At 35.8% G+C, this 25,288-nt stretch overlaps 1 protein-coding gene across 5 annotated transcripts in view; it reads right to left on the reverse strand.

The window, feature by feature from the left end:
• The window catches only part of NCKAP5 (NCK associated protein 5), a 1,104,295-nt gene that overhangs the window by 286,186 nt on the left and 792,821 nt on the right, over nucleotides 1-25,288 (reverse strand). For all 5 annotated transcript variants that reach the window (XM_021009468.2, XM_021009467.2, XM_021009473.2 and 2 more), the window contains one exon: nucleotides 15,179-15,328. In XM_021009468.2, coding sequence (XP_020865127.1) covers nucleotides 15,179-15,328 — 150 coding nt within the window. The remainder of the gene's footprint in view (nucleotides 1-15,178; nucleotides 15,329-25,288) is intronic.

Below are 25,288 nucleotides of genomic sequence, written 5' to 3' on the forward strand. Positions count from 1 at the left end.
TGCAGATGAAATTATACAAGCCAATAGAAATACTGAAATAAGTACAGGACACTAACCTTACATCTTAAATTATATAATAATATCTGATTCTATTTGGTACTTCATTCTTACCTGTTAAAATATTTTAGGGTTTTCACTCTTTCCCATAATTATTAGTTATTCCTCTCATTTTTTTTATCATCAGTAAATGTCACATCTGCTATCTGTCTAGTGGTCATGGAAGGCAATGTTAAGCAAAATAAGGCTAAGATCAGAGCCTTTGGTCACTATACTACAGACCTTCCTCTAGGAGGACATCATTGCACAAATCAATGTCCCTTTGAGCTAGTATCATCGAGCTCACATCTTTTCATCTTGTTCACACTATGTAACAAGAGATTTCATCAATATCTTGTTGAAATCCAGATATTTTAAATTTATAGTCTGCAATGTGCCCTTTGAATATCCTCAACAATGGCAAATAATCATCCCTCAAGGCTAGGCTTGATTTTTTGACAGGCCCAAAAGTAGTTTGGAACTGAGTATGATGATTAAAAGAAATGGTATATGACTCTGAAATCATGAGGGTGCTTTGTCCCATGAACCAGCAAACTGGCTATGAAGTTTATTCCAAAAGAAAAGTTCTGAAATTTTTTAAGAAATGTCAGTATTATGAGGAAAAGTTCCTAGCATTGCAAGTTGATTGCTTTGAAAGGGACATGACTCATTTGGGTACACAAATGTTATCACTGATCGAAACAAATCAGTCTTTTTATTTTATTATATTTATTTATATTATTATATATTATATTTACATATTTTATTATATTTATTATATATTATAATTATTATATATATTATATTTTTATTATATTTATATTTATTCCTCCCATGATATACCAAATTTAGAAGGTATTAGAAGATAATAAAATAGAATTAACAATGGAAATAATATTTAACATAATTTAATCTTCCTTTGATATTAAGGAAAGTGTATCAGATTGTTACAATTTGTTCCCTATACAGCCGGAAAAAATAATCCTCTTACTGTACAGGTCTGACCAAGTCATGCTATTGCTAAAAACTTTTAATGGTTTGTTATTGCTTCTAGCATAAAATATAAACTCCTTAGCGTGACATTTAAGGACTGCCACAATCTGGCTCTAACTTTTTGAGCCTTATTTTTCTTTATGCTTTCTACATTCCAATGAATGACTAACTTCTCCCAAGGCTCAGAATGAAAATGTATACCTCTATGCACTTGCCCATGCCCAGAATATACTCTATCTCAGTCCACCTTCCAAAATTATTTTATTTCAATGTTTTGATCAGGTGTTACCTCTGATTTCCCCAGTTGAAAATGTATGTTTCCTCCTGAAATATGACTAATGTATTTTGCCTGGATTTCTGCCCCATCACAACTTATATTGCATTATATGCATCTATGCCTGATCTATCTCCCCAGTAAAATTTAAATTCTGAAAGGAAGGATTGATTTTTTTTTTGCATTTTATCCACAGGACATCTTATATTTTTTATACTGAATAGGTACTTAAAAGATGTTTATTGAATTGAAGTTGTATTACTATTAATATACTAAACAGAGATACTCACGCAGGCATATAAACTGAAAAGAGTTGATGGGCATGTGAAGGTCTTGGACTGTAATTGGGAACAGATTTTGATCACCTTATTTATTTATGTCTTTTTCCTAACAGTATAGACAAAATTTCTGAGTTAAAAAAAATTGGTTTAGACTCCAGAGAAGTGTGAGGTTTACAGGAAATGGATTTGGCAAGGAAGGTCTGTACACTATTCACACATACACACACAATTTCCTTCATGTTTTAAGATGATGTTGCTGACGCTGTTACTTCCCCTGAGTGCAACTATGCTTTGTGAAATGCAATCTCTCCTAAATGGATTCATGACTATCTCAGTATTTTACAAGATTACCAAAACCAATCTGACTTTGGCCCCAGGCACTTCAAAAGTAAAACAGTAATGATGTCATAGGAAGAATGATTTTCATTTTCCTAAGAAATCACTGGGGCTATGACTACAAATGAAGTGTTGAAGATATTACCCAAATAATAGGAGGGTGGGCAAATCTCTAATCTTGAGGAAGAAGACATTTAAGTTCCATAAATTAGTTATTTTTATTGATTTAACTTCTCAGGTAATTCTTCTTCACTTTGACTGTATTGATATGGCCTATGTCCTCTTCAAAAAAAACCAATACAATACCAAAAAAAAAGGCAATTATGCTTTTGAGCTGAACAGGGCAAAATGTCTTGTGTTATGAAACAAAATGATGTGATGGTCTCAACCAATATTTTCCTGAAGAACAGACTAGCATATCCTTTCTAGAAGGGCTTAACTTTATTATCTTAGTTGAACATCAGTGAAAAAAACAGTCGTTGAACCCTAGAAAGGGACAGTTAGCTTTCTCTCATCGTACGGTTACTAATGTATTCCAATTAGAAAAGTGCTAATATGGAGCAGGGATAGACATTCACATTTAGAAGGGGAAATTTACAAACAAAGCCATGGGAAATGTTTTGGATAGTTTACACAGAGGAGCAATCACTGGAACTAATACTGTAGTTATCTTTCTACATGGCAGCTTCTGCTTATAGGTTTTTTCCTCTCCACATCTTACAATCACTGATCTATTACGACACTCTAGTCACACTGCATTGCATATAAGGTAAAACTACATTTCCCAGTCCCAGTGTAGCAAGCCAGTGGGCTTTACCCTCATTTGAATACTAATGAATCAAACCATCATCAGACTCTGCTGCTGGAAATCAGCATAAAGGAGTTGATTCCTTATAAGTTTCCTAATGGAAAAGGATAGTGTTTCACTGACTCAGCACTTGTAGGCAACAGGGTGAAGACATTTTCTGGGATGTATAAGGCTCCCTAATCTGGAGTCATTTTTTTTTTAGGTTGCTGAATGTTTGTTTGCTGATTTCAATTGTCAGAATGTTTAGAATTTGCAGTGCTTTTTTTTTTTTTTAGTGAGGCAATTGGGGTTAAGTGACTTGCCCACAGTCACACAGCTAGGAAGTATTATGTGTCTGAGGTCAGATTTGAACTCAGGTCCTCCTGACTCCAGGGCTGGTGCTCTATCCACTGCGCCACCTAGCTGCCCCAGAGTGCTTTCTTTTATTTGGTCCAATGTCTCCAATCATACTGCTTTTAGGACACATAGAACAAAATTTATTTGTTTAGGATGCTTTGGTGTGTCCCCTAGGTATTCCAAATCCAGGGATTCTCAAAACCTTAAATTAGGATTGAGTGAAAAGAACACTAGACTTGGAGTCAGTGGACCTGAGTTCAAATTTCACTTCTGCCACTCGTGACCTTTGTGACTTTGGGAAATTCACTTCACCTTTTGAGACCTTTGGTTTCCTTAACTGTAAAATTAGGAAATTGAACTAAAGGGTCTATAATGCCCATTCGAGTTCATAGATTCTTAGAATCTATGATCCTAAGAGGTTTGGGTTTTTAATTACATTCGTGAAATACTAAGCTTAATCACAACAGCTAATTGCATGTAACTAAGCAAACTGAGGCCTTTTGATTAATAAGCCAGACAGCTTTCACACTCTGGCATCAAAATTTATGCCCTCCATGAAAAAAAAGGCCAAGGATACATAACATTAAACCAACACACAATTAACAGCACTTTGTTCTAATTATCTCTGGGCACAATTAATGTTGGCCCTGTAGTTCATTTTTCTTCTTTGATAGCTCCTTAGACTATTTATGCAGATTAATTCTTCATGTATTGGCATTCCCTAATATCAGTGGTTGCTTCTTTTTTTTTTTTAAACCAGCTTTCACACAAATCTGACCCTGTTGTGATAACCTAGCCACTGACCTCTAATGCTCATGTTTCCAGCTCATACTGGGAAGTTTTGTTTTGTTTTTTTCCCTTCCTGATATTTGGCCATGACTGATAAAAGGTCATATATTTATAGGATGAAGTTCTACGAACTGGGAGGGCACAGAAGGGCCAATCTACAGCAGCTGTGACACCAACACAATTTGAAGTAAGAAGAATTTAGGTTTACTTTTTGTTGTTGTTTAATCGTTTCAGTCATGTCTGACTCTTTATGACCCCATTTGAGGTTTTCCTGGTAAAGATACAGGAGTGGTTTGCTATTTCCTTCTCCTGCTCGTCTTACTGATGAGGAAACTAAGGGAAACAAGTTTAAGTGACTTGCCCAGGGTCTCACAGCTAATGTGTGAGGCCAGATTTGAAGTCAGAACCCACATGTACAAAAATATTTGTAGCAGTTCTTTTTATGGTAGCAAAGAATTGGAAATTGAGAGGACGCCCATCAATTGGGGAATGGCTGAACAAGTTGTGGTATATGAATGTAATGGAATAGTATTGTGCTATAAGAAATGATGAGCAGGCAGATTTCAGAAAAACCTGGAAAGACTTGTGTGCTCTGATGTTGAATAAAGTGAGCAGAACCAGGAGAATGTTGCACACAGTAACAGCCATGTTGTGTGGTGACTAATATTGATAGACTTAACCCTTCTCAGCAATACAAGGATCCAAGACATCTCCAAAGGCCTCGTGATGGAAAATACTATCCACATCCAAAGAAATAAGTATGGAGTTTGAATGCAGATCGAAACATATCATTTGTTATTTTTTCCTTCTGTTTTGTTTTGTGGTTCCTCCTATTGGTTCTAATTCTTACTTACAACATCACTAATGTGAAAATATGTTTAATAGGAAAGTATATGTATAGCCTATATCAGATTCCGTGCCATCTTGGGGAGGGAGGGGGAGAAAAATTTAAAACTCAAAAGCTTATGGAAGTGATTACTGATAAATCAAAAAAAATTAATTTTAAAAATTTTAAAATATTAAAAAGAAATAAAAATGAACTCAGGAAGATAAGTCTTCCTGACTCCAGGCCTGGCACTTTATTTACTGTGCCATCTAGCTGCCCTGATATTTAAAAACCTAAAATTAGCAGGTAAGTTCAGTGATCCATCATCAATAGCAAAGAGTCAGAAAAGGGAAAAAAATAGAACTAATCAAAGTATTTTGGAGATAGGTACAATTTTCATTTATTGGATTTGTAAGTTTTCTCATATTTCTCATAGTGCTCTCCTACATAAAAAGTTCTTTTGGAAGTCATAAGTAACCACAGCAGGATTCTTGAATAGAATCTCTACCTAATTTCGCATGTTTACCTGACCACATTATTTTATGTACTGACAATGGGTGTGCACATAAAAGAAAAGCAACAAACTCAGCAGGTAGGCTGAGAGTATGCAAATAGAAGGGCCTGGTAGGTCTAATTCTGGCTCTGAAGCTGGCTCTCTGATCAACGGATTTAGCCCTTATGTGCCTCAGTTGCCTATTCTAGAAAATGGGTCAAAGAAACAGGGCAGAAATTTACATAGCATTTCACAGTGGGTTTCAAATGGGAAACTGCTTCCTGCTTTCTAGAGGCAGAAGTCTAAAAGCTCTGAAATAGCAGATGTGCCTCAGAAGCACTAGAAAAGAAGGCGTCACTTGGAACCCTGACTTTCTGGGTGGTTGGGAGGCAGCTCTGACTCAAAATAGCAACAAATGTCATTCTAAAATGCATGGTGCTTTAAAATTCCACCACACGAGATGGAGCATCCCTAAAAGAAGGTAGTGTGACTCAAAATTAGAGACAAATGAAAGTAAAACTTCTATGATACTTCAATGAAACTGTGATTCTAATTACATGGGTATTCCCAATGAAAGGAAGGGAAAGTAGGAAGGTAAGGGAAAAAGTAAGGAAATAAACATGTATTAAGTGCCTACTATGTGCCAGGAACTGTGCTAAGTGCCTAGCACATAAGAAGTAATGATGAGTGCAGTTTTCACAACAACCTTGTGAGGTAGGTATTATTATTGTCTCCATTTTACAGAAGGCTTACCGAAGTTAAGTGACTTGTTGAGAGTCACATAGTGAGGAAGTCACATGCTACAATGGTAAATATCAGTAACCTTTCACACCTCATCCTATGCAACTCTTGGCCATGTTCTCCATAAATCCTCCATAATGGTGACAGAAGGAAGTAAGAGGGTCATTTAATGTACCAGGGACCTTTCTCTAGAGTCTAGATCTTCTGAAATTGTGTAGATAACATTGAGTACATGAGTTATCCTTAACTCTCACTGTATAACTGATCCACAATTTTCCAGTCAAATAATATCCCTTATGTACTTTTTTTTAAAGTGATAGGTTACTATCTGTGTACTCACACCCACCATGCATCTTGACATTATCCATTACACATTACTTTAAATTGTTAGAGATTCTGGCATTAAAAGACTTGCATCCATTATAGTATATCTGGAAGGATATTGGCAGTAAAAAGTTTGCCTTTTCTTCTTGGAGAAGCTTAGGATAATCAAAATCACTGTGTAATTTCCCCAATAAAAAGGAACCGATCCACTCTTTTCTTCTTATTTAACTCTAGGTCCAGGTTGACGAACATTCCAAGTGTTTGTCCAAGCTATATGTACCAATAGACCACACGTAGCTTTTCCAACCAGTTGCATATCATAGTCTAGACAAAAGACATCCTTCACTCACTTAGTTTTCCCTCTGCAGATAGTGATGCCAAACTTCTGAAATACAATGGGTTTTATTTTGGAGGCTAAATTTTTAGGGTTTAGTGCAATCACTACAATATAATTTAGAAAAAGGAAGATTGAGAAGACCTCACCACGAAGAGGAAATCATTCTTTGATTTGGACTGTGTTCTGGATAGATTTTATGCCAGTAGCAAACACTTGTGGTGAACATTTCTCTCCGTGTTTTATGCTTTACTTGTTAATAATAATTAAAAGATCCCTGAAGAAAATCATCAATATCGTTAAAGAATTTTTGTTTGATTTGTATATTTGTATAAAGGACAACTTTTTTTTTTGAGGAGATCCTAATAGGGTAGCATTTCATTCCACCAAATCATGGCTGCTTTTGACAAAAAAAAAAACCCAACAAACATGGATGTGGAGATCTTGTTTTCTTTGCACCATTAAATAAATTATGTGAATATAAAAATGCAGTTTGTTAAACAATATAAGAACTGTGTATTTACTGTCTATCTTCATCAATGATACCCTTGACAAAAGTATAAATTATTGGGATGTTAGCGAAAACATGGATACTGATCAATAGTTATTGATATTTTCTTGATCATTTTTTGATAACAAGTTTTGAGTTTGTTTGTTTGTTTGTTTACCCCAAGAATTTGTATCCTTCCTTCTTTCAGGTATCTTAAAAAATCAGTAACTCTATATTCACAAAATTGTCTTGACTCCAATACTGACTCCTCTGGGTATATTTGATCTAAAAAGAAGTTATTTAAGTCAACGAGCAAGTCAACAGGGCTATATTAAGAGCTTGCCATATGTCAGACACTGTTCTAAGAACTGGGGATATAAAGAATAGTGAAAACAGTCCCTGTTTTCAATGAGCTCATTATCTAATATTTGCCTTCATTAGTGACATTTCTACTTCCACACATTGCACAACACTTCAGAGATTGACTTCAAAAAGGTGGTACTTCCATTGTCATTGATGGAGAAAAGAGTTTGTTACAGAAATCATCACAGATCTAGTTTATTTTCATCCTTTTTTTTTGGTCCTCTTTCTAGTTTCATCCTTAAAAGCCCAAGGGTAATTTGGTTTAATTGAGTCTCTCAACTAACTTTCTATAAACTTTTCTCTTCTAGTTCTTGCTGTTTTACCAGGTAATACTGCTCAGAATCACCCGACATTACCCTATGTAAGCTTTTATAAACAAGTTTCTATTCCAACAGACTCTGGCCTTGGCTCTTATATTTTCTTGCTTTGCAAGGAGATGAAATATTTTCTAGAAGAGGCAGATTGTCCACTTTTGAAGGGATAATCAAATGAGATAACCTAGAGAAAACACTTTTCAAACCTCAAGTGTGCTTCATAAATATGTTATCAGTATTATTAATTCTAACCTCTTTTGGTGTCTTCATTGTGAGGATGAATTAATAACAGTTTAATCACCCTTAGGAAATGGTGCTAGTTTATATAAATGGTGCAAAATGTGCAATAGATAAAGAAAAAAAGTACAGCTAGTTGAAATAGATTAGTTTGGAGTTGCCCTCAACTTGGGTTGTATATATTCTCATTTTCATCCTTTCTCCTGATATGGTATTGATTTTGTTCTTGGGTCTAACAAGTCAGTATTTTGATGGCATACTGACAACTGATTCAGAAATGACCACCATATCACTAACCATTTGTTTGTGTTTAGAACATAATAAATTCCACCATTTATGATGTTATTCAATGCTTGTCATGTCCAATACCTCTTGATCCTTTCTAAAGTATGAGTGAAACTTCTGTCCAGTCTACAAACTTTTAATCTCATTTCTTGCCCCTGAATCATGTTTCCAATATATTTTTTCATCATCTTCCCCTATGCCCACTTTTGCATTGAAGCCACTGAATATATGTTGTTTAACTTAGAAGGTTTCATTGAGCTCTTTTGTAGAATTTCTCAACCTTACCATACTCTGCAATAGATGTTTAAGCAAATGTTGAGATTTTGTTCTTGTGGGTATCATTAGTTCTGCAATCTGAATAAAATCCTGTCTTCTGATTCCTTTATCTATCTTTCCAAGGAAAACCTGGAAGTCCTTCTTTCACTTAGCTCCAATTTCCTCCTAGAATAATACACTTAGAGTCAGGAAGATTGGGGATTCATATCCTACTTCAAAAATATATTATCTATATAACTCTAAGTAGGTAATTTAACTTTTCTCAGATTCAGTTTCCTCATCTAAAAAATGGGGATAAGAATAACACCTACCTCATAGGGTTGGTGAGAGAAATAAATTAGATGATGCACACATACAATATTTTGCAGATCTTGAAACTATTTAAAAGCTAGTTATTGTTATTTTTATGACTTTCTTTATGGTGATAATTCTATTGTTAGTATGATTCAGGTCTCCCAGTTACTGGTCCACCTATTGGTCACTGGACCAAGGCTTCACCTTTAGACTACCACCTGTCAAGTTACTGGTTACAAACAGTCTCAAAACTCTGTAATTCTCCGTATGTTCTTCCTCACCCCCTTTCTTGTTCCTATTCCATCATCACAGAAGTTAAAGGGGCCACATAGGGCTGACAGCCAATTTATACTTTTTTTCTGCTTTGTAAAAATAATTCATCTCCTAAGGATGGGGGATGTTCTACTGGTTACTTGGCTAGGTTGGAAAGGCAGGAAAAAATCTGCTTGCAGATCATAAGTGAAGATTTATCAGCATGGTAGAACCTATCTTGAGCTCTCATTCTGCTGACATAACCTCCAAGAAGGAAGCATCATCCTCATACCACAAAGAAAAAGAAACTGAACCTCATGAGTCAAAATCATTTATTATCAGGAGCCACATATTGGAAAGAAGCCTGAACTTTGAGTCAGGAAGTCTTGGTTTCAAGTGCTGTTTCTGGGATTTACTAGTTGTGTGACCTTGGGTAAGCCATTTAAACTCTTTTACTCTAAGTATCATCATTTGAAACATAGGGATAACAACAATCTTAGAGGATTATTGAGAAGATCAGATTATATAATATAGGGAAAGCACTTTGACAAGTTCAAAGCACTATAGAAATGTTAGTTATTATCATTAATAAAAGCTACAAAATCATGTAATGGCCTTAAAACATTTTGAATGCTCTCTGACTCCTGTTATGTGTTCCCAGGAATAATGGAATGCTAACTCTAAAAGAAAAATTTGAAATCATCTGTGTCAGTCCTCCCTGGAAAAGAGCTCAATAACTGCTGGTTTACTGACTTATTTCAGTCCTCAAGAAAAGAAGTAGAGAGGCTGCCTAGAATGCCATAGCTAGGCTTAGGAGGTTAGTGGGAAAGTCGTCTTTGTAAGTAAACATTTGTGTTGTCGTGTCTAAGTTTAGATAATCTCCCTAGACTCATTGACCCAATGTTTCTGAGGTTCCTATTTTTGAAGAATGTTTGCTCTCCAACCTGCTGTGGATAAATCACTATCTGTTGAAAAACCTTTTATGTTCTGCTTTGATATATTTTTTAAAGCATATCCCATATATATATTGGAATTTTTAAAAAGAAGTCCATTTTTAAAAAATCTAATTGTCTCTGTGACAGTTGCTAGGAAGCCACACGATGCAAATTAATGAGTAAATTCCTAGCAGGTAGATACCTGCTAGCCAGAGGAGCTTTGTGTGACTTAGAAGCGACCTAACAGAAAATACTCATTGGAAAAAGACAATTATGGAGTTTTATTACAGACTAACCATAGCACACTCTACGTCGTTTTTCATTCTTTCCCTGTTTTGCCACAATATGGGAAAAGATTCAGGGGAGAAGGGAACATGGTGTTATTGTCTCTCTTGAAAAGGAATGCTAGAAAGGACAAATTAAACCATCTTTCTTATTAACTAAGAGCCTATGGAGAATGAACTGTAAGTTGTGGTAATGATAAAGGATAAAGGCTAGAGGGAAGGCATATGACTGGGCTTTTGATAACAAGCTGCTTTGAGCTCCTGTGTTCTAGTACTAAGTATATAAGGATAGGGCTTTTGATTTAAGTTAAAAGATCCTGGATTGAATCTATTTAATTCTGGGTAAAGGTAAAATCAGACTAATCAATGACTAGGAGCACTTAAAACTAATTAATAAGATCTCGAAATATATTTCAAATCAAGCTATAAATTTTACATCATCCTTTTTTATATCATCTTTCAAATATAGTAGCTATTAATAAATGGTTCTAAATAGCTATTCAAGGGGCAGCTAGTTTGCTCAGTGGATAGAGCACCAACCCTGAAGTCAGGAGGAACCTGAGTTCAAATTCAGCCTCAGACCAAACACTTGACACTTACTAGCTATGTGACCCTGGGCAATTCACTTAACCCCAATTGCCTAAAAAATAAAAAAAAATAGCTATTCAAATAATTACATGTATTTAAGAAAAGCCAAGGATAACTGAGTAAAAAATATTCCCTACTATCAAATTTGAACATAAACTTAATCTTTCCTTTTTCATTCTTACAGTACTCTGCCTTATATGCTTCCTTATATACATGTTATACCCAATTAAACAGTAATAATCACAATATTCTATATTTATATAGTTCTGCACATACATTATCACATTTGATTCTTGCAATCACCCTGTGACTTAGGAAATAAGGATATTATTGCCCTAATTTTACAGATAAGAAGATGAAGACTTTGAAAGTTTAAGTGACTAGTCAGTGGTCCTGTTTGCCCTGACTCCAAGGCTATTACTCTTCTACTGTGCCATGGTGCCTCTGTAAGTAGTGGAGTTGTGCTAGTTTTTGTCTTTGTATATTCAGAGTTAAAGCAGTGCCTTACCTACAAGGTAGGTGCTTAAGATAAATGTTTACCAAATTAAATTTCAATTAATTGAGTCCAACTACTCAAAGGAGGAGGCCAAAAGAAAATAAATACTACCTGATTATTATTGAGGAATAAGTATTCCAATAATAAAATTAAATAACAAATAACAAAGTCTTAAAAACCCAAATCTATGATGTGACCAAAAAAAAAAATTCCCAAACCTATCAGAATATATGAAGGATCTAAGAGGAATTCAAAGCAAGCTGGATTTTAAGTTTTTCATTTTCTTCCAGTGGGTCATCAGATTAACAGAAGACCATAAATAGCAATTCTTCAAGACCTGAGGACTTGGAACAAGAGTATTGCATGTATTCAAGTGTGACTCTGGCTGGGCAGAGAACATATCCTAATCCTATGTCTTTTTATTCTCCCAATATAAAGATTAAAATTCTACTACCAACTTCCCTTGACTGAGAAAGCACTTAATTCACCAGGAGAAGAGTAATTCAATTCAATTCAATTCATTTAGCAAACATAATTAAGTATCTACAGTTTGCACACCAGTGCCTTAGTGGGAAAGTAATATACTGATGAAAGAAAGAAAAGGATAGTGAAGAGGAAAGGTAGCAAAGAGGAGAAAAGTCTTCCCCCCTTCCACATTTACTCTACCTTGTAGCACTTTTATGGTTAAGTTAGAAAGCTGAATGACTTTTTGTCATCAGGACTTCCCCTAAATTTGAATTTCCCATTTCGGGAACACACACACACACACACACACACACACACACACACACACATATACTAAATTGCCAATTGACTGGCCATCTCCTGTTCCCCATCCCAACTGCCAGCCTTGCATTTCCAATTTCAAATGTAGTTGTATTTTTTTTTAAATATACGTTGGGAAGAATGTTCTTATTTCTAGGCCTTTGGTTGACAATAACAAAGCTCCTCATCATAGCAGCTCATGGATTTGTTGACTCACTCCTGCATCTTCCCAAGGTAGATTTTTTCTTAAGTATGTGAGTCAGTGTGCTTAATCTGTCACAGTGTTAGACTATAAGCTATAAAAGCTATAGCCATTTTGCCTATAAATGTACCCAAAGGGCAACATATAGTGAACACATGTTATAAATATAATAAAAATAAAATTAAGTAGTATACTGCTTACTGAATTTCACTAGTTCAAAGTAAACTTAAAATGAGACCAATATTTGCCATATATGTGTATTTATACATGTACACATACCTAAACATGTGTATATGCTAAAGCTCTTTCTATGTTCTTATTTATTTATTTATTTATGTTTCTATTTATTTATTTATTCATGCATTCATGCATTCATTCATTCATTCATTCATTCATTCATTCATTCATTCATTTATTTATTTGGCAATTGGGGTTAAATGATTTGCCCAGGGTCACACAGCTAATAAGTGTCAAGTATTTGGTCTGGGGCCTAATTTGAACTCAGGTCCTCCTGACTTTAGGGCTGGTGCTCTCTCTACTGCACCACCTAGCTGCCCCCCTTGGTATTTTCTACAAGAATAAAGAGTAGTGAAGATTTTTTTTTAAAGAGGGTCACATATAATATCCAAGAATCCTTAAAAAATAAACACCTATATTTCTACTAAAGGAAATTAATGAAAAAATCATACATTATCACAGTCATGTAATTTAGTAAGACCTTTCAATGTCACAGTTTGTTTTATGTCTTCATATGTGATCTAACCAATATTGGATTCAAAAATATTTGTCATATTTACAAAGTCTATGAGAACAAGAATGTCTACTTTTTCCTTTACAAATCCAGTGAGCATTTAAGGGTTTTTGCTACTGGGAACTTAAAAAGAAACATAATTATTCACTATCTTGATAAATTGGCCTAAGAGCCAGAAATGATCATATTAATTACTAAAATAAGTAAATACTTGCAGGTTACTTAGGATTTTGAGATAGAAAGACTCAATTTATCAACATAATTATTAAGTGCCAACTATATACCAGGCAATTTATGAGGTGCTAGAAAGATCATATATTTGAATTCTTGCATTTTCCAAATGAGGAGATGGAGGCCGGGATGAGCTTTATATAATCTAAGCTATTAGAATTGGATTCTAGGGAAGAAAAAGAAACTAAGATATGACTCAGTCCTTCTCCTTAATTCTAGAAATACATCTAGTCCATCATCAAGTTAATGTTGTTAATGTTAAGTGTGAATTAAAATATGTTGAAGTTAATGTCTAAAAACCAAACTCTTTCGATGATTCCACAGATCACCTGCATTCCCATTTTTCACAATAAGTACAAGTTTTTTTAAAAAAAATCCTTAATATTCAGACAAATAGTAAGCCATCCTGGTTGGGTTTAAAATCGAGCCATTGTTAATTTAAAAAAATACATTTAGATTAACTTCGTTAGTTATTCAAAGAGCCTTATTACTTTTTTACTTACTATTTACTTACATCTAAGAAATCACATAAACTCAAGTAGTTTTAAAGGCAAACATAATGGGCTTAATTTGTATCTACTTTCTGATGGCCTACATGTCATTTTATGATAACTAATTAGGAACATGATTATTTTTTTCCAATTATATTTGTTTTGGTCATTTTATCCACTCTATCAAGATCAGAAGAAACAAAATTGATTAAATATAAGGCTGACAAATATCCAACTGGATAAACTGGAAAGAAAATTTGGGGAAAGAACCTAATAGAATCAGAATGGGAAAAAAGTTGAGGCTGTAAGTAGGATCTCAAAATGAATCTTACCATGAGCTGCTTGGGAAAATTAGAAGCAGCCAAAAAGAACCCAACTCAGTATGGTAATCATCTCCATATTAAGGAATATGAGGGAGGTGAACTTTTATTGTTTGTAAGCAATTGAATCTTGATTTGTTTACAGTGGATATCAAAACATAAGCCTTTGACTTTAGGTGAAAGGTCATCTGAGGTTAACATATAGTCAAGAAATGCACTAGAATAGAACCAGTCAAAAACACTTCTATCTAGTTTTGCAGAGTAGATCATTAATGTAAAACTAGAAAGGATCTGAGAGGTCATCTAATCCAAAGATTTTTTATTTTATAGATGAAGAAACTGATGCCCAGAAAGGTCAAATGACTTATCTAGGTCACACAGGTAATAAATAGAAAATGTGCAATTTGAACTTTGACTTGTTTGATTCTAAATTCCACCTTCCTTCTACTGTATCATGTTATCGTTAAGACACATCTCACAGAATAAAACTGGGCCAGAGTATCTAACATAAACAATTCACTGAGTATCCCCAAAGCTTTATAAAAAAAATATGGGTCAGTCTTTTAGTTACCATTATCACCCTAAGTATTTAGCAATTAGAAATTTAGCAATTTGAAATTGTCAAAAGTATCATCATTCTAGCCTAAGTAGTAATGATCCAACAAGACTTGAAGTGAATGAAAATTACTTAATACATGCTTTTAAAAAACATGAATGTATACGTAGAGCCTATATCAGATTGCATACCATCTTGGGGTGGGGGGAGGGGAAGAAGGGGAAGAAATTTTGGAATTCAAAAGCTTATGGAAGCCTAAAAAATAATTAATTAATACGTGAAAAACCCTGTAATTTTTGATACAGAAAGACTCTTTCAGTTGTAGGAAAATTTTTCTTCCTTACCCTCAATAAATGAATCATGATGGGAAATAGTATGTAACATGAGTAAGAATGAGAAAGGAAAGATTTACTGCAATTTAATGCCAATAAGAGAAGTAGAGTCCTTTTTTATGTGTGGAGTTGTTTTACTCCTTACCTCTAGAGCTTTCAATCGTTCTAACAGCAATTTGGTCTTTTCTTTCCCCTCATCTGTACTGCTGCTTTCACTCCTTGAGTCCTCATCTACCACCATGTGTAGATCTTCCAAAGTTTCTTTGTGCTTCCTTTCTTCCTCTGACAGTTTTTCCTAAAACAATAAAATCAACATTAAGTGCTTGTTTTGTGACAGGTACTGCTAAGTGCTTAGGATTGAAAGAAAGGTAAAAACCTCCTTTAAGGAGCACATAGTCTAATGGGGAAGACATGCAAGCCAGATATGCACAGGGTAAATTGAAGGTGATCTTAGAAGAAATGCAAAGCCTTGCGGTAATGGGGGCAGAAAAGTTCTCTTGAATATGGCTACATTTGGTGTGAGTACTGAAGGAAGTCAGGGAGACCAGGAGAAAGCTAGGAAGAGGGCGAGCATTATAGGAATAGAGGTCAGCAAGTCAGAAGGTACCAACTACTAAAATGGAGCATCATGTGGGAAGAATAGCAAGAAAGTCAGTGTTAGTGTATTACAGAGTATGTAAAAGGGACTAAAGTGTAAGAATACGGAAAGGTAGGATGCGATCAGTTTGTGAAAGGTTTTAAAAGCAAAGGATTTTACATTTCATCCTTGAGGTAATAGGAAACTACTGGAGTTTATTTAGTAGAGAAGTAACAAAGTCAGACATGGGTTTTAGGAAGACCATTTTAATAGCTGAGGGGGAGGATGCACTGGAGGAACAGAGGCTTGAGGCAGAGATCCCAACCAGAAAGATATTGTAATAGTCCAGCTGTGAGGTGGTAAGAACCTATAACAAGGTGGTGGCTGTGTCAGAAGAGTGAAGGAGACACATATGAGAGATATGAAAAGACAGAACAGGATTTAGCAACATGTTAGATATGTGGGTGGTGGCAAGCAAGGGAGAGTAAGGAGTCAAGAATTACAACATAGGTTGAGAGCCTGAGTGATTAGAAGGACGGTGATACCCTATACAATAATAGAGAAATTAGTAAAATATGATCACTTTCCATAATCCCACAAAAAAAGTAAACAAGAGCCCAGAAATAAAGTATATAATTCTGTAGCCTCCACATTCTTTAGTCAACTAGAGGCCAGGTTTGACTGGAAACACTTTCAATGTCACTTACATTATTAGCAAGCACAATAGGTAACCCATTTGATCCCCCCTGACAGGGCAAGCTTGTGGGTCACCACCTTTTAATGCAGGTGTCTGTTCCCCAGTTGGAGAAGTGACTTGGTTAGCAAAAGCCTCAGGTGGTGTCATGTAGTTAATCGCACTTTTATCCACACACTGGAGCTTACCCTTGAGCTGTGCACTAAACTGTAAAGGAAATAATAAAAAAAAAATCAGCACCAAAGCTTTGATTTTTGAACAGCCCAGCTCCTCAAAGTGGGATCATTAAAGTCAGTGGACAACCAACCATTTAATTAATTTGCGGGAAAATGTAATATCATGAAAGATTGGGACTATGGTCATTTCAGGCTTCTGTGAAGGCTGAAACCAATTAGCTCCTTCAGCTCAGCAGAGCAGTTCTGAACCCTGCTCCCCACCTCCACTGTTGAGCTTTTTCAACACACCAGCATTTCTAGTATAGCCCTGGGGTGGCCATAAAATGTTGTTATTCAGTCTTCCATCTCTGCTGGGTGTTTCCTTCTCACCCCATCTCTGACAGCCCTCTGGAGGCTAAAGAGAGCTGACAGTTTCCAGAGGAATGAGATATCCATTCTACTATGACTTCTCATTCCTCTTTACACACCCCAGGCCCTCTAGCTGCAGGGCTGAAGTTATTGCCAACTAGACATATTAATGTTAGATCCCTTTTACAAACCACTTTAATGATTTCAAAGGGCTTTTCTCACAACAGCTCTGGGAGGTAGCTGTGTAACTGCCCCTGTGCAAAAGTTTACATGTTCTCATTATACTTCAAAATTCTCCATTCTTCATTTTTTCAGCTGGGATGAAATACTACTAATAGGTTTGTATCCCAAAGAGATCAAAGAAAAGGGAAAGGGATCTATTCACACAAAAATATTTGTAAGAGTTCTTTTTATGGTGGCAAAGAATTGGACATTGAGAGCTAATCAATAGGGGAATGGCTGAACAAGTTGTGGTATATGATTGTGATAGAATACTATTGTGCTACAAGAAATGATGAGCAAAATGGTTTCAGAAAAACCTAAGAAGTCTTAAATGAACTGATGCAGATAAAGCAAACAGAACCAGGAGAATATTGTACACAGTAATAGTGATATTGTAAGGATGATCAGCTGTGAAAGACTTAGCTACTTTGATCAAGAAAATGATGTAAGATGTAGGATGAAAACTGCTATCCACTTCCAGAGAGGGGGAGAGGGAAAGGGAGAGAGAGAAGTGACAAACTGTATGCAGATTGAAGCATAATTTCTTCACTTTATTTTCTTATTCATCTCTGTGTGTTTTCTTTTGCAACATGACTAATATGGAAATATGTTTTGTATGACTTTACATGTATAATTGATACCACATTGCATGCCTTCTCAAGAGGTGGAAGAGGGGGCAGGAGGAAAGGAAAGAATATATAATTCAAAATTTTTTAAAAATGAAAGTTAAATTTTTTTTAAAATGTAACTGGGAAATACTTGACAAAATAAATAAAACATACAATTAAACCTCTGTGCAGAACTAGGGGAGAGAAGTACCAATGAGTAAATAGATCGTTGAGATATTGCATGTGTGGATTGTATATTCGTTTAGGACTGAGCCAGGAACTATAGGGCATAAATACTGTAGGTATCTTAGAATCACAGAAGGGTAACAGGTAGGGAAAAAAAAAAGATCCAAGGAAGGAAACTGAGGAGGAAGTATCATCCCAGTAGAAGGTGGAAACAGAATAGTGTAGCACCCTGCAAGGCAAATGAAGACAGAGAGAATCAAGAAAACATGCCAACTGCTAAGCAGAAGTCAAAGGGCATTAAGAGAAAAAAAAATTTCGCAAGAAGCAAATTACTAATGACCTTCAAGAAGGCCATTTCAATGGAATTAGTGATATGAATGGAAACCCCATTGCTGAGGAGTAAAGAGGGAAGAGGTAGAGAAAATAAAAGAAGTTCATTTTTAAAGCCTGCAAGTAAAAAGGAGATAATTACAAAGTAGTTAGTTAGAGAGGGCAGCAGGATCAAGTGAAGGTTTTTGTTTTCAAGAGAGAAGAAACATGAATATTTGAAATTAAAAGGAAAGGAGCAAGTACAGATCTTGGAATTATAGATTTACAGCTAGGAGAATCTTGATTTCATTGAGTAAAACCCATTCATTTTACAGATGACCAAATTGAGACCCATGTAGGTTTAATGACTTGGCTAGGAATTATCGGAGGTGGGATTCTAACTGAGGTCTTCCTGACTTCAAGTTGGGGTATGTTTCCGTTATATCATACTACTGGCGAAATGGAAGAGGGATATGAAGGAGAAAGGTCACCCAGGAATTGAGAAGGGATAGACTCAAGAGCACAGGAAGAAAGGTTGAAAACATATAAATTATAATGCTCTGTGGTCATTTTCAGCCCTATCTAAAAACCATTAGACACAGCCAAGGCTTATGCTATGTCCTCATTTTAGCAAACTCAGGAAGTGATATGGAACACACAGCTTCATATTGTTCCAGAACTAGTCACAAACTTTGTGAACGCACTGCCCCAGGCTCCATTCTAAGTGGTCCATAAAGAAAAGAAATGGAAAGATTACCTGTCTTTTTAACCTCTTGTCCTTCTGCACACCTTTTCAGGTAAATGGCTGAATGAAGGATAGTGGTGAAAAGCAAGATTTAAAGTATATATTTAATGTGAAAGGGAGGAAAAGAAAGATAAAATAAATGAGTGAACGAATGGCCCAGAGAGACAAAAAGGAAGGAAGAGGGGGGAAATGGAGAAAAGAAAATATGTGACTAGTCTCTCTAGGCAAATAATGATTTATATTTTAAGAAGAGTAATTATTGAATTTATGTGCACATGTTTATGTACTCATAATACCCATGATAAGACTATCTTTAAAATTCCAATATACATATTCTATTCAATCACTTATGTTACACGTCAATCAGTAACCAAATCACAATTTTAGTTCCTATGGTAATTAATTACCTAGATAGTGGGTACTCACTCACAGAAACATATTACCAGAAATACATGTTTAATTCCTAGTAAAATATATGCTAAGCATATACTCCCAATGAAAAAAAAAATCAAGAAAATTGTCAGGTCCACTCCTGGTTACCTCCAAGTGCTATAGCCTGAGCTGATTCTAGAGGTGACCTAGTTTCATTGTAATGTACTTTAATCAGCAGAGAATGAGTAAAAGTAAGGCCACTACACTAACAACTTTCATTTCCTTCATATTTCATACATGGTTAAGATCACAAGTTTGTTTGCCTCAACAAATATCAGCCTGTGCTCAGAAAACTAAAGATTTAGGAGCTCAGTTAGCATCCAGTTTCAAATCAAAGGCTTGTTTTTTTTTCTTCTCAGTCAGTACATAACGCATGCCTCAAAGCGATGAGTTTCTGAGTGGTAAGTTGGATAATGCTTCATTTACCCATGGGGGTGGGGGTGGGGCTCATCTTTTGTTCTCAAGTACCCTGAAATCATCTGGCCTATGTAAAACAGCATCAATCAACAAACAGCAAGAGGATATATCAGTTCAGCTACGACAGGAGAAAGATGAGGAACCATATTAGCATATTTCTTGATTGCTAAGTAGTGAGTATTCATCGTAGAAGGAGAAATTCTCGGAAAGCCGCACCATGTAGAGCAAAGCATCACTGCCATGTATCACCCAAAGTCATTTTACTTCTGTTACGACCACCTGATTTTCAGGCTAAGTTATCAAGGTGATGAACTATCTCAGTATGACACAAACAGGAGTTCACAGAGAGAATTTTGAGATTTCAGTGGCCATTTCAATTCATTTCTACAGTGGAATTCCTGCTACAACATACCTGACAAATGGACATGCAGCTTTTGCTTGAAGGCCAACTATTGGGAGAAACTCATTACTGAGTCAAGATGTTAGGGGCAGGCATAATGCCAGCATTCTCTTATTTAAGATTTGATGTTGGGACAAAATGAGGCACTTAGAAGTCATTGAATGGCTTACAAAAGGAGGTTTACTTAGCTCTAACATGGCCAGTCTATGCAACTAGGACACAGTGGTATATAACTTCTACAGAGGAAGTATTTAATTAGTGCTTGTTGACTAACTGGCTGTCTCAGATGAATCTATAAACTAACTGATTTTTAAGGTCCTTCCAATAATAAAGATCACCATCTATGAATTTGTACTTTTGTACACGTCCTCCTATAAATGCTACTGGAGAGGGGAGAGAGCTCCATCCAGTGTTCTGGGTTAGAGGCTTTCCTTGTTTTCTCTTGACATTTCAAGTTACCAGCAGAGCACTCTGGCTGTCCTCCTTTTGTCTCACCTTTTCCTTTGGACTAGCTTGACTCTTGTTTCCATGGTAAAATTCTTTGATGGCATCTTTTACTCTAGGAGATACCCACCTTAAATTTAAGGTTCTTGCCTCTTTTTCCAAAAGTCTGACTTTATCTCTCCTCATTAAATCTCTTCTCCCTCACTCTGTGCTGTCAGAAACTCATATAATTTTAGAGATGAATTTGACCTCAGAAGCCATTTAGTCTAACCCTTCATTTTACAAATGTCATTTTCTGTCTGTAAAATATCTAAAAGCAATAGAATTAAGTATGAGTTAAACAAAGGGCTTTCTAAATATTCATTGGATATTATGCACATGAGTTTACCTAAATCACAGAATGACAGCAGTTTATTGCTGGAAGATATACCTTACAGGTTATCTAATACACATAGTTTTCCACACCCCTCCCCGAGTTCATTTTATGGGTGAGGAAAATGAGTCTCTGAAGGAATAATTGGCTTGTCCAAGATGGTACCAATAAGTGATAGAACTAGAATTCAAGTTACTTGACCCACTAACTGGTAATATTACAAAAAAATGTTGCTTCCTACATTCACCCTCTGAGTGAATCTACTTAAAAAAATTCAAAACTCAACCTAGTGACCAAATTCCAAATGGAATCTGATTTTCCTTGGTGGAACCCCTGAGTATAAACAGAGAAATGTGGGAATGGGGGTGACATATTAACTAATATTCCATTTTGCCCCTTTCATTACATTTCTAATTGTGAATACCTTTTTGTCATAGGATCAGAGTTTTATAGCTGGGAGATGTTAGAAGTCCTCATACTAATTCCCCTCATTTTTGCAGATGAACAAATTTGGGCCCAGAATGGTTAAGTGACTTGTCAGAGGTCACACAGATTGCAATTGGCAAAAATCTCCAGTACTTTGATTCCAAATCCATTACTTTTTCTATGCTGACATGCTGGATTAACAATCTATATAAATGGGTTCATGATGATAGTTATTCTCATTCTGCAGATAGTGAAAAGAAATAATCTGAAGATATAATTTATCCAACATTTTGCAGAAAGTCTGCTACAAAGGTGGAAGAAGAATTCTAAATAATTGCTTCTTAAAGCTTGATGTCAAAATTAATGAACATTTTTGCAGGAAGAAAACACATGACAACAAAGAAACATCGCAAGTTGCATTTCATAGGACCTACCTTAGATGGTAGCAGAATCAGTGATGCTAAGGGTTTTCTAGAATGCAGCAAATCTCTCTCTCTCTCTCTCTCTCTCTCTCTCTCTCTCTCTCTCTCTCTCTCTCTCTCTCTCTCTCTCTCTCTCCCCTGTCCCTCTCTACCACCTGCCCTCCCTCATGAATGAATAGTTATGACCTTATTGATGAATTCTATTTATAAATATTTGAACTTCATCAAGCACTGAACTGTGTCCACTGGGGACATTTCTCCAAAATCTGAAAGACTTCTCTTCAACTGAGTTGGCTTTTTAATAGGGGCAGGGGGGAAGAAATCAGTGCTAAACCCTGACAGCTCTCATTGAAATGAGCTTAAGAAACCACTTTCACTTACCTTATTACCAATAACTGAATTAGTTCACAATAGAAAAGTGTAGAATAATCCAAGTTAAGTTTGAACTTATAGGCCAGTATACTGCCTGACAACCACTGACTGGGCATCAGCTGCTTCCGAGATTTATTTACTCATTTGTTTTCCAATGGTGGGGTGGGTGTGAAGACTATATTGTCACTTTAGATAACACTTCAGCAAATACCATAACAACATTTGCAAGGATAGCTGGCAGCTTTTGTTCAGCTGTAGCATACTAAATTTTGAAGGGGGAGAAAGAAGAGTTCAGTAAATCAGAGGATTTTAAAAGAACATCCCAATTTGTTCAGAGTCTAACATTACTACTGTCAGGCAAAACATATAAAACTCCCCTGTTTCATCTCTGGATTTGACTTACAAAGTGAACTAAGCATACAGTAAAATCTTCTAGATTAAACGTGTATGATGGATAAGAGGAAAAAAAAGTGTTTTCTTTATGTCTCTAATATGAACCCATGACCACTGGCATATCAATCTAAATCTACTACACATTATTCTTCACTCAAAACACTCCTAAATATTGCAGGCTATCTTCCATATTGAACAGCTCTGCAGAGTTACATTAATAAATTTTCAGATGATGCTTTTATTGCCTGTTCCATCTATCAGCAGCATTTATTTCCTCTGAAAACATTCAATTCTAAAGGCACTTTACATAAAGGGAAACTATACTGTGAAATGAAGTTTTGTGAACAACTGAACCTTAATCCTAATTAAAGGTATGCTCCAGGTGCCTGGACAGCTAAGATTAGGATAGGAAATACAGTATATATTTTATATCTGTAATGGCTTTTCCAAATGAAACTGAAAACTGACAGTTTTCCAACTGTCTGAAGAGACATAGATTAATAAGGATTTGATTGTTATTGGGAAATCTCAAGGGTTAATAATTCAAACTCCTACAAGTCTGACTTCTAAGAATAGTCTACTGCATAAAATTCTCCATGAAATGGAAATGAATTAACAGGACCTCTTGCCATTTCTGAAAGAAGTCAAAGGAATTTGAAAGCATTGCAGAGTATGGCTGGCACATATCTACTAAGCAATGGACATTGATGAATGAATTGACAAGTGACTTATTAAGTGTTATGTATATTATATGGCTAGTAACTGTGGCTGACTTGCTTTGTTATGACAAAGCCTTAAGCTACAATGGCTCACAGGGAAAAACATCTACATATTTGGGAGCCAAATACTTAGTATAAGGGAACTTTTTCTGCCAGGGAAGAATTCTAGGCTTACTCAAAATTTTATGCAACTTGATCTCTGTGGAAGAAACTCTTCCAGTTCACAGTTAACACATATTTATTGAGCCTTCACTTTGTATACAGTACAGAGATTTAAAAAAAAATAACCCAAATTCAGTGTAAATTTTTAGGCTCATTTCACTCATTGTCTTCCGCTAGTCACCGAGTCCATCTTCGCAGTCATTTAAATTTAACAAACCCTTATTAAGTGCCTACATTGTTCAAGGGACCATACTACAAGCTGGGGAGAATAAGATGAAAAATTATTATCCTTGCCTTCAAATAGCTTGCGATATCTAAGGGTGGTGCGTGAGTTCATGCACACAAAAATATAATATGAGATAGGATATAAGAGGCAAAAGCATCTAGGCAGAGTGCTATCAGAGAACTGAAAGGAGGAGAAATCTCTGTTTGCTGTTGGCATTTGGGATGTTTTCCTGGAGGTTTTAACACCTGAGCTGTACCTGTAAGAAAAAGAAAGAGGTATAGGAAAAGTGCTTCCAAGGCATCAGTATAGCCATAGTAGGGCACAGAGAAGAAAGAGTGGAAGATAAGGTTTGGGAACAGCTAGTAGTCAAAGAGATGGCTCAGTGGATAGAGTGCTGGTCCTGGAGTCAGAAAAATCTGAGTTCAAATCTGACCTCAGGCACTTCTTAGCTGTGTATCCTTGGACTGATTATTTAACATCTTTTTAATTAAGAGACAGCTAGTTGGCTGAGTGGATTGAGTGCCTGGCTTAGAGTAGGGAAGAACTGAGTTCAAATCTTGCCTCATATACTTACTAGCTATATTACCCTGGGCAAGTCACTGAACCTCTGTTTGCCTTAATTCACTTGAAGAAGGAAGTGAGAAATGGCAAACTGCTCCACTATCTTTGTCATGAAAAACCCATGGATAGCAGGGTCCATGGAGAGTCAGACATAACTGGACAGCTCAACAACAAAGAAGTCAAATTAGACTGAGCAAAACATGAGGGAGATGAGCCTGGAAAGGTAAGTTGGAGCAAGATTGTCTTGAATCTTGAAGACCTTGGTAAGAAATTTGCACTTAATCCTTTAGGTGGTAGATGCTATATTTCTCCAACTAGTCTCTCTAAGTGCATCAAGATTATGTCACTTCCCTTTGTAGCTTTATAGGCTAGCATAATTCCATATTAATACATACAAATTCAGGTTTAGTAAATGGTTCCTGGTGATATAGTTGACTTGAGATATATTAGTGTCATGTTTTCCCTTTTGAGAGAACATAAACTATTGATACATTTATAGTCATTATGATTAAATGTTACTAAATGTTATTTTGAAAGGGCAAATGGAAAAATTCATGGTGATTATAAATAGGTTGTAGCTAGGTGGCACAATGAACAGAGTGCTAGGCCTGAATTCAGGAAGACCATCTTCCAGAGTTCAAATCTGGCCTCAGACACTTACTAGCTGTGTGACCCTGGGAGAGTCACTTAACCCTGTTTCCCTCAGTTTCCTCATCTATAAAATGAGCTAGAGAAGGAAATGACAAACCACTCCAGTATCTATGCCAAGCCAACCCCAAAAAGAGTCATTAAAGGGCAGGCATGACTGAAATGACTGAACAAGAACAACAAATGGGGGAAGGGGCAGACTTAAGTGGAGAATCATTTTCTTTATTTAAAAAATATGTATATTAAAAAGACAAGCAGTGAAGCTTAAAAAGATGTTGCAAAGAAAAAGGTCAGCTAAGTCAACAAGGCAAAGATGCTGAATGACAAAGCATAAAGCATGCCAGAGGCAAAGAATACTAAAAGAGGGACTGCTGTTTGACAAGAGAATGAGAGGA

The sequence above is a fragment of the Phascolarctos cinereus genome, unplaced genomic scaffold (assembly GCF_003287225.1).
Source record: "Phascolarctos cinereus isolate Bilbo 61053 unplaced genomic scaffold, phaCin_HiC Scaffold_726;HRSCAF=1367, whole genome shotgun sequence".
NCBI lineage: Eukaryota > Metazoa > Chordata > Mammalia > Diprotodontia > Phascolarctidae > Phascolarctos > Phascolarctos cinereus.